The following is a 17738-nucleotide window of genomic DNA, read 5'->3' as shown; positions in this document are numbered from 1 at the left end:
CTTCATTTTTCTGGGCTCCAAAATCACTGCAGATGGTGACTGCAGCCATGAAATTAAAAGACGCTTACTCCTTGGAAGAAAAGTTATGACCAACCTAGATAGCATATTCAAAAGTAGAGACATTACTTTGCCAACAAATGTCCATCTAGTCAAGGCTATGGTTTTTCCTGTGGTCATGTATGGATGTGAGAGTTGGACTGTGAAGAAGGCTGAGTGCTGAAGAATTGATGCTTTTGAACTGTGGTGTTGGAGAAGATTCCTGAGAGTTCCTTGGACTGCAAGGAGATCCAATCAGTCCATTCTGAAGGAGATCAGCCCTGGGATTTCTTTGGAGGGAATGATGCTGAAGCTGAAACTCCAGTACTTTGGCCACCTTATGCGAAGAGTTGACTCATTGGAAAAGACTCTGATGGGGGGAGGGATTGGGGGCAGGAGGAGAAGGGGACAACAGAGGATGAGATGGCTGGATAGCATCACTGACTCAATGGACGTGAGTCTGAGTGAACTCCAGGAGTTGGTGATGGACAGGGAGGCCTGGCGTGCTGCGATTCATGGGGTCGCACAGAGTCGGACACGACTGAGTGACTGAACTGAACTGAAGGGTATTTACTGTCTCACATTTAGGAGTAAATATAGTATCAATGAGGGGCTCTGCTTATGAATTAAAATGCAGCCACTTCTGCATACTGTCCAAAGTTATATTGATGAATTTATCTGAAAGAGAGTTGGAGAGTGTGGACAGTGAAAGTCACCTATCATTCAGAAAGCCTTCACACTGGTGAGCATTTGTGAGAAGAAAAGAAATAAACAAGGTTTAACTCAAGGATTGACTTGGTATATGTGTGTGTTCTTACCCTGCAAAAGTCTGAATATTATATAGTCTCTTAATGTGAGTCACTTTGTAGACACAGAATCTACAAAGTATCCAGATGAAAAGACGAACTTAAATTCAAACTAAAACACACAGTGAAAGTTCCTGAACCAAGACAGATCAGATTCTAGTTTGAGATCAAATAAAAAGGGACAGTATGATCTATAGCTGGCTTCACCAGTGCTTCTACCACACAGCCTCTCTCCATCCAAGCATGAGATGGTGAAAGCGTGTGAAAGCTCTACATAGACCGAGACATGACAGAGCAATAAAGCGTCCTGAAAAGTGCTCAAGCAGAGATACCAAAATGTTACATGTGTATATAGTATTGCTTTGAAAGTTATAAAGTTTCTAAAAGAAGAGAGGAGAAAATGAACAGAACTGATATTCTAGGAATAATCTAGGTAACTGCTTTCCTCTAGTGGGAGCTTTGGTCATGCAACAGATTGTGAGGACATCTGATTTTGGCTATTGTAGACTAACATTTTATCAGGCCAACTGCCCTGGCCAAATATTAGATGTAGTTATAGATACAAAATCCACCTGCAATGCAGGAGACCCAGCTTCAGTCCTTGGGTTCGCAAGATCCCCTGGAGAAGGAAATGGCAACTCACTCCAGAATTCTTGCTGGGGAAATCCCAAGGACAAAGGAGGCTGGCGAGCTACAATCCATGCAGTCGCAAGAGTCGGACATGACTTAGCAACTAAACCAGCACCATAGATACCAATATAAAGATGGAGAGATCTTTATAGTCTACTTGAAAAGACCAGGGCCACCGAAGCAGTAAGGACTGAAGGCTCAAGACCATGTCCAGAAGGGAAGTACAGAAATGAGGCTATTTAGCATTTGTTTTCCCCTTATGGTAACTGCCAATTCATAAGCAGTGGCCCAAGACTGAAAAGTATGAAAAGGCAAAAAGATATGACACTGAAAGATGAACTCCCCAGGTCAGTAGGTCCCAATATGCTACTGGAGAAGAGTGCAGAAATGGCTCCAGAAAGAATGAAGGGGCTCTGAGCCAAAGTGAAAAGAACGCCCAGTTGTGGATGTGACAGGTGATGGAAGTAAAGTCTGATGCTGTAAAGAGCAATACTGCATAGGAACCTGGAACGTTAGGTCCATAAATCAAGGTAAATTGGAAGTAAATTTAGGTAAATCAAGGTAAATTGGAAGGTCAAATAGGAAATGGCAAGAGGGAATATAGACATTTTAGGAATCAGTGAATTAAAATGGACTAGAATGGGTGAATTTAATTCAGATGACCATTACTTCTGCTACTGTGGGCAAGAATCCCTTAGAGGAAATTGAGTAGCCCTCATAGTCAACAAAAGAGTCCAAAATGCGGTGCTTGGATGCAATCTCAAAAGCAACAGAATGATCTCTGTTCATTTCCAAGGCAAACCATTCAATATCATACTATGCCCCAACCACAAAGCTGAAGTTGAACGGTTCTACGAAGACCTACAAGACCTTCTAGAACTAACACCCAAAAAAGATGTCCTTTTCATCATAGGGGACTGGAATGCAAAAGTAGGAAGTCAAGAGGAACCTCTTGTAACAGAAAAATTTGGCCTTGGAGTACAAAATTAAGCAGGGCAAAGGCTAACAGTTTTGCCAAGGAACACACTGGTCATACCAAACACTCTTTTCTAACAACATAAAGAACGACTCTACACATGGACATCACCAGATGGTCAACACCAAAATCAAACTGATTATATTCTTTGCAGCCAAAGATGGAGAAGCTCTATACAGTGAGCAAAAACAAGACTGTGAGCTGACTGTGGCTCAGACCATGAATTCCTTATTGCAAAAGTCAGACTTAAATTGAAGAAAGGAAAACCACTAGATCATTCAGGTATGACCTAAATCAAATCTCTTACGATTATACAGTGGCAGTGAGAAATAGACTCAAGGGATTAGATCTGATAGGCAGAGTGCCTGATGAACTATGGACAGAGGTTCATAACACTGTACAAGAGGCGGTGATCAAAACCGTTCCCAAGAAGAAGAAATGCAAAATGGCAAAATGGTTGTCTAAGGAGGCCTCACAAATAGCTCAGAAAAGAGAAGCAACACGCAAAGGAGAAAAGGAAAGATATACCCATCTGAATACAGAGTTCCAAAGAATAGCAAGGAAAAATAAGAAAGCCTTCCTAAGTGATCAATGCAAAGAAACAGAGGAAAAACAATAGAATGGGAAAGACTAGAGATCTCTTCAAGAAAATAAGAGGTACCAAGGGAACATTTCATACAAAGATGGGCACAATAAAGGGTAGAAATGGTATGGACCTAACAGAAGCAGAAGATATTAGGAAGAGGTGGCAAGAATACACAGAACTATACAAAAAAGATCTTAATGACCCAAATAACCACGATGGTGTGATCACTCACCTAGAGTCAGACATCCTGAAGTGCGAAGTCAAGTGAGCTTTAAGAAGCATCACTACAAACAAAGCTAGTGGAGATGACAGAATTCCAGCTGAGGTATTTCAAATCCTAAAAGATGATGCTGTGAAAGTGCTGTACTCAATATGTCTGTAAACTTGGAAAACTCAGCAGTGGCCACAGGACTGGAAAGGGTCAGTTTTCATTCCAATTCCAAAGAAAGGCAATGCCAAAGAATGTTCCAACTACTACATGATTGCACTCATCTCACACGCTAGCAAAGTAATGGTCAAAATTCTCCAAGCCAGGCTTCAACAGTACGTGAACTGTGAACTTCCAGATGTTCAAGCTGGATTAAGAAAAGGCAGAGGAACCAGACTTCCAATTGCCAACATCTGTTGGATCACAGAAACAGTAAAAGAGTTCCAGAAAAACATCTATTTCTGCTTTATTGATTATGCCAAAGCCTTTGACTCTGTGGATCACAATAAACTGTGGAAAATTCTGAAAGAGATGAGAATACCAGACTACCTTACCTGCCTCCTGAGATATCTGTATGCAGGTCAAGAAGCAACAGTTAGAACTGGACATGGAACAACGTACTGGTTTCAAATTGGGAAAGGAGTATGTCAATGCAGCATATTGCCAGTCTGCTTATTTAACTTATATGCAGAGTACATCATGAGAAACGCTGGGCTGGATGAACCACAAGCTGGAATCAAGATTGCCGGGAGACATATCAGTAACCTCAGATATGCAGATGACACCGCCCTTATGGCAGAAAGTGAAGACTAAAGAGCCTCTTGATGAAAGTGAAAGTAGAGAGTGAAAAAGTTGGCTTAAAACTCAACATTCGGAAAACTAAGATCATTGGTACTGGGTCCCATCACTTCATGGCAAATAGATGGGGAAATGATGGAAATAGTGACAGACTTTATTTTCTTGGGCTCCAAAATCACTGAAGATGGTGACTAGTGCCATGAAATTAAAAGATGCTTGCTCCTTGGAAGAAAAGCTATGACCAACCTAGACAGCATATTCAAAAGCAGAGACATTACTTTGCCAACAAAGGTCTGTCTAGTCAAAGCTATCGTTTTTTCAGTAGTCATGTATGGATGTGAGAGTTGAACCATAAAGAAAGTTGAGCACCAAAGAGTTGATGCTTTTGAATTGTGGTGTTGGAGAAGACTCTTGAGAGTCCCTTGGACTGCAAGAAGACCCAACCAGTCCATCCTAAAGGAGATCAGTTCTGAGTGTTCATTGGAAGGACTGATGTTGAAGCCGAAGCTCCAATACTTTGGCCACCAGATGCGAAGAACTGACTCATTGGAAAAGACCCTGATGCTGGGAAAGATTGAAGGCAGGAGGAGAAGGGGATGACAGAGGATGAGACAGTTGGATGGTATCACTGACTCAATGGACATTGAGTTTGAGCAAGCTCCAGGAGTTGGTGATGGACAGGGAAGCCTGGCATGCTGCAGTCCATGAGGTCTCAAACAGTCTGATATGACTGAGCAACTGAATTGAATGGAACTGAAGACTGAAAAGCTAAAGGTGGGAAAAGCTGAGCAGAAAATGGTAGTCCAGAGGTTGATAAGGTAAATAGAGTTGAACGCAGTCTTATAGGTGTGGGGATAAACCAAAACTGAAGTTCAAGATCAGCTGAGGTGAAAGAACGCTGGATGAAATGTAACTATACCAACCCTCAAAAGGACTGAAGATCAGTCATGAACCAGTTAATTCTCCCAGGGATCTGTTTTTATGCAAACTACCTGCTGCTGGGGTCAAAAAGTAAATCCTTTCTGGACTTCCCTGGTGGCACAGAGGATAAGAATCCTTCTGCCAAAGCAGGGGACATGGGTTCAATCTCTGGTCCAGGAACATTCCACATGCCACAGAGCAACAAAGCCTGTGTGCCACAACTACTGAGCCCATGTGCTGGAGCCCATGGTCTGCAGCAAGAGAAGCCGCCGCAGTGAGAAGCCCGTGCACGGCAATGAAGAGCTGTCCCTGGCTCACCGCAACTAGAGAAAGCCCTCACAAAGCAAGGAGACTTGGTGCTGAGTGTAAAGTACCCAAAATGGCTGGAGCCTGAGCAGGCACCTTGGACTATGGAGTGGAGTCACACATTGAGGATAGTGGAGCAAGGACATAAGAAACCTAGGTCTTTAACTTCTATGCAGAGTACATCATGAGAAACGTTGGACTGGAAGAAACACAAACTGGAATCAAGATTGCCAGGAGAAATGTCAATAACCTCAGATATGCAGATGACACCACCCTTATGGCAGAAAGTGAAGAGGAACTCAAAAGCCTCTTGATGAAAGTGAAAGTGGAGACTGAAAAAGTTGGCTTAAAGCTCAACATTCAGAAAACGAAGATCATGGCATCCGGTCCCATCACTTCATGGGAAATAGATGGGGAAACAGTGGAAACAGTGTCAGACTTTATTTTTCTGGGCTCCAAAATCACTGCAGATGGTGACTGCAGCCATGAAATTAAAAGACGCTTACTCCTTGGAAGGAAAGTTATGACCAACCTAGATAGCATATTCAAAAGCAGAGACATTACTTTGCCAACAAAGGTTCGTCTAGTCAAGGCTACGGTTTTTCCTGTGGTCATGTATGGATGTGAGAGTTGGACTGTGAAGAAGGCTGAGCGCTGAAGAATTGATGCTTTTGAACTGTGGTGTTGGAGAAGTCTCTTGCGAGTCCCTCGGACTGCAAGGAGATCCAATCAGTCCATTCTGAAGGAGATCAGCCCTGGGATTTCTTTGGAAGGAATGATGCTGAAGCTGAAACTCCAGTACTTTGGCCACCTCATGCGAAGAGTTGACTCATTGAAAAAGACTCTGATGCTGGGAGGGATTGGGGGCAGGAGGAGAAGGGGACGACAGAGGATGAGATGGCTGGATGGCATCACTGACTCGATGGACGTGAGTCTGAGTGAACTCCGGGAGTTGGTGATGGACAGGGAGGCCTGGCGTGCTGCGATTCATGGGGTTGCAAAGAGTCAGACACGACTGAGCGACTGATCTGATCTGATCTGATCTGATACACATACATAGGAAACCTAGGTCCATCTTCATACACAAGAAACCTAAGGACCCAAACTGCTTATATCTAGACTTCATTTACAAAAGAGAGAAACTTCTTTCTTGTGTAAACCACATTTATTTTGGATTTTTTGTCACACAGAACCAAACCTAATTAATACTGAATTCACGAGAACTTCTCCTAAAACTGAGGAATATTAATATCCTTCTAATACTAGACTAGATCTTGTCTAGTATCCAGAAAATAATTTAAAAAAAAATGTTAACAGAGACAACAAAGTTTTATCCCAATTTAAAAATCAGCAGGGCTTCCCTGGTGGTCCAGTGGTTAAGAATCCGCCTTGAAATGCAGGGGACACTGGTTCGATCCCTGGTCCGGGAAGATCCCACATGCCACAGGGCTAAGCCCGTGTGCCACGACTGCTGAGCCTGCACTCTGTAGAGTCCGCGAGCTGCAACCAGTGAGCGCACACGCCACGACTGCTGAGCCTGCGCCCTAGAGCCCATGCTTTGCAACGAGAAGCCACTGCAAAAAGCAGCCCTCACACTGCAACTAGAGTCGTCCCTGTGCACAACTACAGAAAGCCCGCGTGCAGCAACGAAGACACAACCGAGGACAGGCAAAAATGAATAAATTTGAAAAAAGGCTAGACAAGGGTTTAAATGAAATAAAAATGAATAAGATATTTCTCCAAAGAAGATACACAATCAACAAGTATATGAAAAGATGCTCAATATCATTAGTCACGAGAGAAATTCTATTCAAAACCATGAGATAATACTATTTACCCACTAGGACGGCTATAATTTTTAAAAAATGCAAAATAACAAGTATTGGAGAGACTGTGAAGAGAGTGGATCCCTCAATGACCTTGCTGAAGCGGAATGTAAAATTTGGCAGCTGCTGTGGAAAACCGTTTGGTATTTCCTTAAAAAGTTAAATACAGAATTACCAGCAATTCTACTTCTATGTATGGACTTCCCTGGTGGCTCAGAGGTAAAGAATCTGACCACAATGCAGGAGACCTGGGCTCGATCCCTGGGTCAGGAAGATCCCCTAGAGAAGGAAATGGCAACCCACTCCAGTATTCTTGCCTGGAAAATCCCATGGACAGAGGAGCCTGGCGGGCTATAGTTCGTGGGGTCACTAGGAGTCAGACATGACTGAGCAACAAACACTTTACCTCACTTTCCTACTCCTATGTACATACCCCAAAGAACTGAAAACAGGTAATCATAAAAATAATTGAGCACAAGTGTCCATAGAAGAAGCACTATTCACAACAGTGAAAAAGTAGAAACAACCCAAGTGTCCATCAAAGAAGACTGATAATCAAGTTGTGGTATAGACATGCCATGGAATGCTATTCAGCCATAAAAAAAATGAAGTACTGATACATGGTACAACCTCAAAAGCATGCTAAGTCAAAGAAGACGGGCATAAAAGGTCACATGTTGTACAATGCCATTTACATGAAATGCCCAGAATAGGTAAATCCATAGAGACAGAAAGCAGGTTGGTAGTCACCAGGGGCAGCGTGAGAGGTTGGGGAGTACTTGTTTAATGTACCAAATGCTACTAAATTGTTCATTTAAAATAGTTAATTTTATGTTACATGCATTTTGCTTTATTAAAAAAAGAAGTAAATTCAGCAAAAGCTATTTAACTAACAAATCCAGTAAGAATAAAAAAGCCTCTCTCCACAGTCCTGATAAAAGACTGATTGTTCTACAGCCAGTAAAAAGTGAATTAGAACCAACTCATAATCTATTTAATCAACAATAACTTGATCAAAGTAACCTTGCCTCTGGAAGCCAATCATTCAGTGAGTCTCACACTTTTGAAGGCCAACCAGTCGACAGACTTTTCACTAAATCTTCTGACAGCCAGCTGGCCAATGTGTCTTGCCAGAATAACCATGTTTGTAAGGGTGACGTCAACCCACTCCACCTCTATAACCAACATAACACGAAAACAATACCCAAATCAAAAACCTTATGTAAAATTAGCAGTTGGATTTACTCAAAATGACAGGCCTAACCAGCATAACTTTCCCTTAAATAATACAGATTTTGTTTCAGATATCAAGTGGTAATCTTGATCTCTCCCTTGGACAACCCTCAAATCAAGATTTTTTTATAAGACCTCACTGACAGTATCCCAGGGGACCCTTGGACCAACAAGGAAGACCAGTGGCCTCTTGAGTCCCAAACTCCAATAGTTCTCACATCTGTTGCCAGGTGAGTCCCTCAAAAACAATCTGAACTTTGACGAGGTTCTTCGAGATCCAATTGCTGAATTTATCTAAGAGTTCTAAACAAATAACAGATCTTCATATAAGGTTACTGAGTACGTTTAGATATGAATTCCTGATGACCAGACCCACTGCTTGGTTTGGTTTCACTTTCTTGTTGATCTATTTACATACATTCTTATCTTATATATTCTTATTTTGTCCCTTACTGTCTTGTGTCCGTTGAACATATAAGGAAGTGCTTCAGAGGGAACAGATGGAGGCGTAAGCTAGGTCTCCAAGTCAACACAAGTTGGCCGTAAAGACTAATGGTTCATTAGTTGGATGAAAACAGGCTGCTAAAATGACTGGGTCAAACTTTGCTTTGAGTCCCTGATGAGATCCCCTTAAGAGTACTCTGCAAGGCCTGGCAATTTGTGAAAGAAGTTCATTTTGTTTACTCTGTATTTCAGGACCAATTGCTGGGGTCCCTAATCATGTGGCTCCTTCCTATCCTCTGCTTCATTGAATTAACAGCACTGTTAATTGGCAAACACACTTCGCTGTCATTAACAAACACACTTGACTTACATAGTGCCTCTTCCTTGTTGTCACTGATTAGTCTATGTCAAAGGCATGACGTTCTCCTGGCAGAATTCTCACAATAATCCAAGCCCTTGTGCTTACCTTGATAAAGGGAGATTTTTGCTAAAACTGTCTTAGAATTACAATAACCATTATAGGGAACTTCTGATAGGTCAAAGTTTATATATTTCAAAGGAGCTCTAGAAAAATCAGGGGGAAAATGGCTAAAGCATTCAACAGTCAACTGCTGAGGCCTCAAAATGAAACAAAGACTCTTAGAAAGCCTCTCTGAAAGAAATACCAGTTAATTCCTATTTTAACCTGAAACCCACCCTGCTTGCACCTCTCTACCCAGCTGTATCTCTACCATCTGCTAAAATCCCTTCTCTCCTTCTGCACTTTCTTTTACCTCCCAAACAAGTAATCATTTCCTGTAAGTTTTTCTCAACACAGATCATTTACATTATACATATCCCTTCAAAACTAATACACCAGAGTACAGATTTAAAGAAACTGATCTTTGAACCTTGATCTAGAATCAAGTTGAGAGCTTTCATCAAGGATTTTTCTTAAGCTTAGGAAGACAGGTTTATCCAGAGTTCAGATTTTGTACAATTTTTATTGTCCTGGACTACTAAGTTTGTACCAGCCAGTTCACTTAATTATCAGCCAGCCCCTAAGATGAGGGCAAAAGAGTCAAAACCAGCAAAAACAATGACAACAAAAACAACACAAAAAGCTAGGAGATGGCTTAAATATTCAGCTCTTCATAATTCAAGGAATGACCTGGAAGGAGAAAGCACACAGGAAATGTATGATTAAGGCATTTCAGATGCCTTTCCTTTAGGAAAAGTCTTAATGAAAATCAAAACTATAAACAAACAAACATAAAAAGATGAGGTGAGTAAGTAGTAGATTCCAAAACAAATCCAGAAAAAATTTCAAACAACATTCTAGAGTATCCTCAAAAGCAAACGTGAAGACGGGCTTGCCTAATTTTTTGAAAATGGACTCCAGAAGTACCAACTGAGATGATCTTCAACATGTCACTAACATTTCAAAAATCTAGAAATCAAAACAAACTTCTGCCCTTCAAGATAAAGCAGATGATATACAAAACAAAAATAAGACCAAAAGGTTCTCTGTTCTATGAGAAATGGGCAGCTGTGTTAATAATACCATAAGCAGGAAGGCCAGGGGAAGAATTCACGTCCTGTAATGACTAAAAAACAGGACAACTAGCCAAAATCTCCCCAGTAACTTACTCCAGGAAACATTAGTTAGTGTTAATCGCTCAGTCGTGTCCGATTCTTTGCAACCCCATGGACTGTAGCCCACCAGGCTCCTCTGTCCATGGAATTCTTCAGGCAAGAATACTGGAGTGGGTTGCCATTCCCTTCTCCAGGGCCCTGGCCTTTTAAATATAGATCAACAACAATATACAGATATGGGTAACTTTACATACTAATAATTCTAGAACCACAGAACATCAGATCCCTCGGAGTACTAAAACCACTCAATAGTGGAAATGCCCAACAATCTTTAATGATTATTTTGGGACCATTATCAGAATTTAGTACTTTCCTCATGATACAACAATTTAATAGGTAAGGTTTTATTTCATAAATGAAACTGCCACGTAAAATTTACCACAGAATTTTCAAAATTCTGGAAAATGCTACGTATGACCAAAGTATAGCTGATTTTGACACACAACTACACTATGCATGATTCAAAAATTAACCAAAGGATAAGCTACAATCCCAAAATTTTATGGGCAAAAGGCTCTCAAGATACAGGTAAAGTATTTGGAGGTGAATTTAAGGGTCTAGGCTGATTCTTTCTAGAGTATCATAAGCTGTTCTTTTTGTGCAGACATGTAAGCTTAAGCCTGTACTGTCCAATGCAATAGCCACTAGCAACATGTGGTTAGTGATCTCTTGAAATGTGGCAAATGTGATTGAAAAACAAAATTTCAAATTTTTATTTAATTAACGAAAATTTCAAAAGGGACACCAGATCCAGTTATTGGAAGACCTTCAAGTGCATTTGGGAAAAACTTGGGCACATGAATTTATTTTTTAACAGTAAATTTTCTGAAATCAAATAAAGTATTTCTGATGAAAATTTCCTATCTAAATTGGAATGTGCTATAAATTTAAAATACATTGAATTTCAAAGACAATGTGAGAAAAGAATATAAAGTACCTAATTCTTATTGATTAAATATTGAAATAGTACTATAGATAGCAAGTTAAACAAAATGTGTTTTTAAAATTTCACCTATTCTTAAATTTTAGGCTACAAGAGAACTGAAAATAGCATATGTGGCTCACACTGTACTTCTATCGAATGATGCCTGCTTAGTCCATGTTGTAAGGCAATGACACCGAGGGACAATTTTCCCACCTGGAAAGCATTTAGCAATGCCTGGACATTTTTGGTTCTCACAAGGATGGTGCTCTGGCATTGAACAAATATAGCGGCCAGGGATGCAGATAAACATCCTACAATGCCCAGGACAGTCCCCAAAACAAAGAATTCTGCAGCCCAAAATGCTAACAGTAGTGAGGCTGAGAATTTCTGCTCTAATGGTTTTTCAAGAGCATGACAAAAATAAAAAATCTGTTGTCTCCTACAGCCCATCCTTTGAGCCACCAGCTTATTTTCTCTTGCACCAAGAAACTGCAGCCTAGATTAATTAGTTGAAGTATCTTCAGAACTTGTACTCAGGTCACCTTTAAATTTGACTGTATCAACCACAGCTTAACATCATAATGCTGAAAGACTGAACGCTTACCCTCTAAGATCAGGAATGGAACAAGTATTATCTGTTCTCCCCACTGCTATTCAATACTGGCATTTCTAGTCAAATGTCTAATAAAAGGCATCCAGAAGAAAGAAAACCATCACTATTGCCAATGTTAAGACCTTATATACAGAAAATTCTAAGTTATAAACACACACACACACACACTATTAGAACTAGTAAACAAGTTCAGCAAGGTTGCAGGGTACAAGATCAATGTGCAAAAGTAAATCTGATGATACTATATAATGTATATCTTCACTTTCTCCTTCTCATTTTACTATCAACTATACACTAGAAATGTATGCCTTCTCATACTGAGAAATTCTCTTAACTTTAGCTGATGAAATAAATTCCCATGGTTATACGTACACAGTTAAAGAAACCCACACTCAGAATAGACGTGTTGAACACTCCACTCCTAAGTTCTTATAGATAACCGATTGTTAATGGGTCTTAAAGAATGAAAAGGAGCAATACTCTCTGGCTATACAATAACTACACTAGAGTGTTTTAGTATCCAATACTTAACTAGGTAGATAGACTCCAGTGGTCAAACTTACAGTCTTCTATAGGGTACATAATATTCCTAAATACAAAAGAGTAAATTGTATACTGCAGCCAGTATTTTTGAGATAACTCGTCAATTTGGAATGCCATGGAAACTGAGGTTTCTTAATCTCCTCAGGTACCTCCATAAAATCTGGACAACAAATATACAAATTATTCATGCTTTTGTGCTACCCAAAGAAGTTGCTCTCTTTAAAAAGAAAATCAGTTAAAAAAAAAAAAAAAAGACATTGTCAAAGCTACTGGAACTAGCTGACCCTCATGCTAAACACTCTCCTTGGCCCAAAAGTCCTTTTGCAGAAATTTGTGTAAAACAGGTATCAACCCACTCCAGTATTCTTGTCTGAGAAATCCCATGGACAGAAGAGCCTGGAGGGCTACAGTCCATGGCATTGCAAAGAGTCAGACACAACCAAGTGACTAAAACTTTCTTCTTATAAAACAGAAACAAAAATTCATGGCGAGGTTCAAGGATTTCATTCATAAACATACAAAATTTCTGCCTAATTTTAAAAACCATACAGAGAATAACTGGACTGTAAAACCTTAAGAATAAAATTTGGCAAAGCCAAAAGAGCCCTCCTGGTCCCACCAGTTAAAGCCTAGGGTGGACACCTACCAGATTCTTCCATAAGATGACTCACTATAGTAAGGGCAAATTGGCCATGAGAGAACACAGCAGGACAAAAGGGAGTTAAGAGTTCTTGGACAGTAGAGGACATGTCTATCTAAGAAAAGTCTTAAAGAAGAATAAGACTAGACTACTCGCCTACTCTGCAAGATTAACTGTAAAGCTATTTTTTAAAGAAAAAATATATATACATAGAATTAATACAGATAAATAGACCAATGGAATAGAACAGAGACTGGAAACCAATACACATACAAGATTTGGTACTGTAAATGAGGAGGCACTGTGAAGTCAAAGGGTAATGGATAGACTATTTAATAAATAATATTATGAAAACTGGCTACCAATATGGGATAGGATTTCTAGCTAACAGTCACAAAATTGCATTTCAGGTAAATTAGGTATATGCTGAAATTCGTAACTTTTAGAACAAAATATGTAATATATACATATATATTTTTAAACCTCAGGGAAGGAACCAGTTTTTAAAACTAACACAGAAAAGCCTCAGTCATAAAGGAAAAGAATGATCAATCTGATTAAATTTAACTGAAAAATTCTGTATAATTACAGACAGCCAAAGACCATGTTAATGTCAAGTCCCCTGCCAGAAGAATCCCTGTAAGAGATAAAACATTAGGATCCATAACGTGCAATCTGCAAGGAAAACAGGCATACAGATGATATATTCACAAAATAAGGACCAATAAACATATGGAATAAAGCTAAGGTTCATGGTAGCCAGGGAAATACAAATGAAAACAAAGAGCTACTATCTCACAGCTCTGACTAGAAAACTTTAAAAGTGATAAGACTAAGTGTTTTGGTGATGACCTGGGAAAACCAGAATCCTCTTGTACTGCCTTTGAGAGCACAAACTTACACACCACTTTGGAGAGCAATCTGTCAACATGTAAGAGTCAGACACAACTTAGCGACTAAAACAGCAACAAAGTCACAGAGCACATATCTAAAATCAGAGTATCTATTACCTGAAATTCCATTTGGGGGCATGTGTTCAGAATACCTAGCACGTTTCATCTGCATAAGAAAATATTATCAAGAGTGTACACTGGCAGCGCTGTTCAAAATGGCAAAGAGTAACAACTGAAATGACCATTAGTGAGCAAAATGATAAGCAAACTGACATAGTGATACAAAATAGCAGTAATGTTGAACAAAAAGGGAAACTACAAAAGAACACATCACAAAATTTTGAAAAACCGCTGTATTATGTATGGACAGAAACATGTGGTAAAATATAAAATCTTAAGCAGGAAGGAGTCATACCAACTTCAGGAGGGTGGGTGAGCTCCAATGAGGGAAGGAGGAGATGGTCTCAGGGAAGAGTACAAAAGAGTAACATTTTATTTCTTTAAAAATCAGAAGCAAATATGGCAAAATAGTTTATGAAGAGTACAAGGGCATTTATATTATTATTAGTTATGTATATTTGAAATATTTTGCAATTAAAAAGAATTTTAATGGGCACATATGGTATTAACAATCAAATAATTATTCACACCACACAAACTCAAGTAATGACATTGCTTTAAGCCACAGAAACTTATATACATACATTACAGCATGTGATAAATAAGAGTTAAAAATAAATTCTAAAATTTGCAATTTACATCAGGGCTTTAAATTAACAATTTTACTAATGGGCTCTGAATCTCATGCAATTTTAAAATGTCCTTAATGCTAGAATTTTAAGGGATGCTCTCGAGTTGTCAAAGCTATATAAACAAACTTTAATTATAATGTGATATTCTGAATTTCAGTTTTATTTTGGAAAGCTTCTTCTTTAGTGTATAAACAATAACAAGCTTTACATTTGTATTTACAAGTCTAAAAGAAATGTGCCAAGTGTCCTAAGTATGACGAGTAGGCATCTCACTTAATTATACTCTTTCACCGGAGAACCTGATACCCTGAAGAATAATGTGGAAAAACAATGCTCCATTATTCCCTTTTCTTTTCTACTTGGGGTATGGGTCAGAAGCAAGACGTACCAATACTGGAAAAGTTATAAACAAAGCCTTACTATAAAACAATTTTAAAGGAAAAGTGTGTAATTTTCACAGAAGAGTAACACAATCTTTTGGGTTTACTATGTCAGAGACAGACATAGGAAAAAGAGAGAATATTTTAAGAAAGGGGTTAAGAAGAGGTAGTAGAATTTTGCTATCTGTATTCCTTGAGCCTAAGGCTATAAGGTAATAAATACTACAGAGAAAATTTTAGGAGACAGATAAAACTGGGCAGGACACTGCATCTACAATACAACTCAAGATCTTTAACTCACACGGAATACTTCAGTCTCCACTACAATGCTCTGACCACATTCATACTATTTCAATAATAACCATTTTACCCAGCTGATAGTATACAGTACTTTTATTTAACACGAGTTGCTTTTTGCCAATTAAACATTTGCAACAGAGATGATTAGCTGAGTCTTCACGTAACCTTGCTATGAGATAGGCTAATTATTTCCCATGTGATGGAAGACTGCAATAAAATTATTCCAAGTTCCAAACTTTCACACTTTTATATTTTGGGCACAGTTTTTAAGGGCAGTAATGCTGTAGCAAAACTCAGGTCTTCACCTACCTCATTTCAGCCTGTTATACTGAATTATACTTAGTATTAAAATGTCTAACTCGCACTTATGAAGGCTAGAAAAAATTAGCTCCCCTCAACTCTCTCTAATTTAGTGTAATTCTGACCAGTAAGAATAGCAAAATTTGCTTACAAAATTTAAAGCCTCCTACAATGTTTTTATATTTTTTGCTTTTTCCACCACTCTTAAGTTTCAGAAATAACTATTTCTTTGTTCTTGACAGAAGAATAGAAACCACTCTGCTTCATGAATAAAATAAGGTGACTTCTGTTTCTCTCAAATTCTCACCCTCTGGAGACTCATTGCAACTGAGTAATAAATTCACTGACACGTCTGCAATCCAAATTTCACTAGCACAAGGAAATTATTTTACAGTAAAAAGGTCAGTGTTCTGAATTTAATTTTCTGAATTTCAAAACCCTTACTAAATGGAGGCACCTTAAAGTTCAGTTTATACTCTTTTACATAGGCTTTTAGAGCATGCTTTAAATAGCTTAAGATAAGCTATATTAATAGCTTAATGTCATTTTATCATTAAAATAATCTACAAATATCAGAATACTAATTAATTTTGTTGTTGTAACTAATAAATAAGTCTCAAAATATCTGTGGATGTAAATCAACCCTCTCAATTCATTACCTCACTCGGACTGTTCTAAACATAGATAAACTAACTGAATGAGTTTATCAGTATAATACACTTGTGCAATGCTTTCACCAATTCCCACTCTGTACTTTAGGGTTTTTCCACATTTATTTTTAAATGTACAAAGCGATTGAACTATTTATATAAATATTTTTCTCTCTAATATGTAATATTTTCATGTAAAAGAAAAGGTTTCCAAACATTTACAAAGCAATCTAAAGATAAGTAAACCTGATTTTAGGATCATTACATGAACCAAAATAATTTTCCAGAGAAGGCCCTATTTGAAGGTAATGCTCAGCGGCCTCCTCACATCAGCGCTCCAAGATGAATCAAATCCACTGCCTTTGCTCGAATTTCTTCAGGGATCAATTCCATTGAGGGGAAAAAAAATCTCAGAAAAAGGTCTCGCGACAGAGTGGACAAGTGGATTTGTTGCTGGATGTAAACCATTTGTACTGAAAAAGAAAAATCTAAGTGTTAAAAACTTTTTACACTGCCATTTTACATATACGTCTAAAGTAACAATTTTTTAATATAAAAATTTACTTTAGTAATTACACAAAATGGAAATTAAAGCAAATGTTTCTTATCAAACTGGCCAAGTTGAAAAGACAATATTATCTTTTTTTTAAAATAAAACAAGATGAATACAGCAATCCTTTATTGAACACTGATGTTCAGCTTTGCATATTCCATTTAAATAGTGGTAGGTTTTACATAAATCTTCTTCTTTTAATCCTTTCAACAGCCTTTAGAAAAGTATTATTATCTCCATTTTACAGATGAGAAAACTGGAACTCAGGTCAGCAAGCTGGTGCTTTGCAGACTAAAGTAATTTTAAAATGATTAAACTAAGAAAAGGGAGACTACTGAAATGTCTGTTCTTTACATTCATCTCCAAATCAACACGGTTCAGTGCTCCTTCCAAAGGCCAGTGGTTCTCTGCACTCAGGCTCACGCTCACAAAAACGGAGGTGTGTAAAGAAACCTGCTGTGATGGAACTGAGCATAGTGAGATTTCCTTTATGATGTCTGAAAAGAGCAAAAAGCTCTGATGCCAGACGGCTCTCAGTTCCAATTTGTTCAGTCTCCTTTACGGTACACATCTTGCAAAGCCATCCATTTTTTAAGTGCCAAGAGCTATTTTAGAAACTTCCATTTATTAAAGTGCTTTGATGCCACCAGTCTCAGTAAATTACTAATTTTCTTTTACAGATTTTGAAAAATCATTTTTAATATGTCTCCCATTAACCACAATTAAGAGTTTAACATCCACAGTTTTCTAAGGTTAGATATCATCCATATATAATATTAATATA

The 17738-nt window shown here is 38.5% G+C and overlaps 1 protein-coding gene across 3 annotated transcripts in view; it reads right to left on the bottom strand.

Annotated features, from left to right (window-relative positions):
• Window positions 1–14354: 14354 nt before the first annotated feature.
• LTN1 (listerin E3 ubiquitin protein ligase 1) overlaps window positions 14355–17738 on the bottom strand; it is a 59055-nt gene continuing 55671 nt past the window's right edge. For all 3 annotated transcript variants that reach the window (XM_019959231.2, XM_070786024.1, XM_019959320.2), the window contains one exon: window positions 14355–16874. In XM_019959231.2, the coding sequence (XP_019814790.2) occupies window positions 16812–16874 (63 nt within the window). In that variant the 3' untranslated portion in view covers window positions 14355–16811. The remainder of the gene's footprint in view (window positions 16875–17738) is intronic.

The sequence above is a fragment of the Bos indicus genome, chromosome 1 (genome assembly GCF_029378745.1).
Source record: "Bos indicus isolate NIAB-ARS_2022 breed Sahiwal x Tharparkar chromosome 1, NIAB-ARS_B.indTharparkar_mat_pri_1.0, whole genome shotgun sequence".
Lineage (NCBI taxonomy): Eukaryota > Metazoa > Chordata > Mammalia > Artiodactyla > Bovidae > Bos > Bos indicus.
The sequence above is the reverse complement of the archived record's forward strand: the minus strand, read 5'-3'. Positions and strand labels throughout refer to the sequence as shown.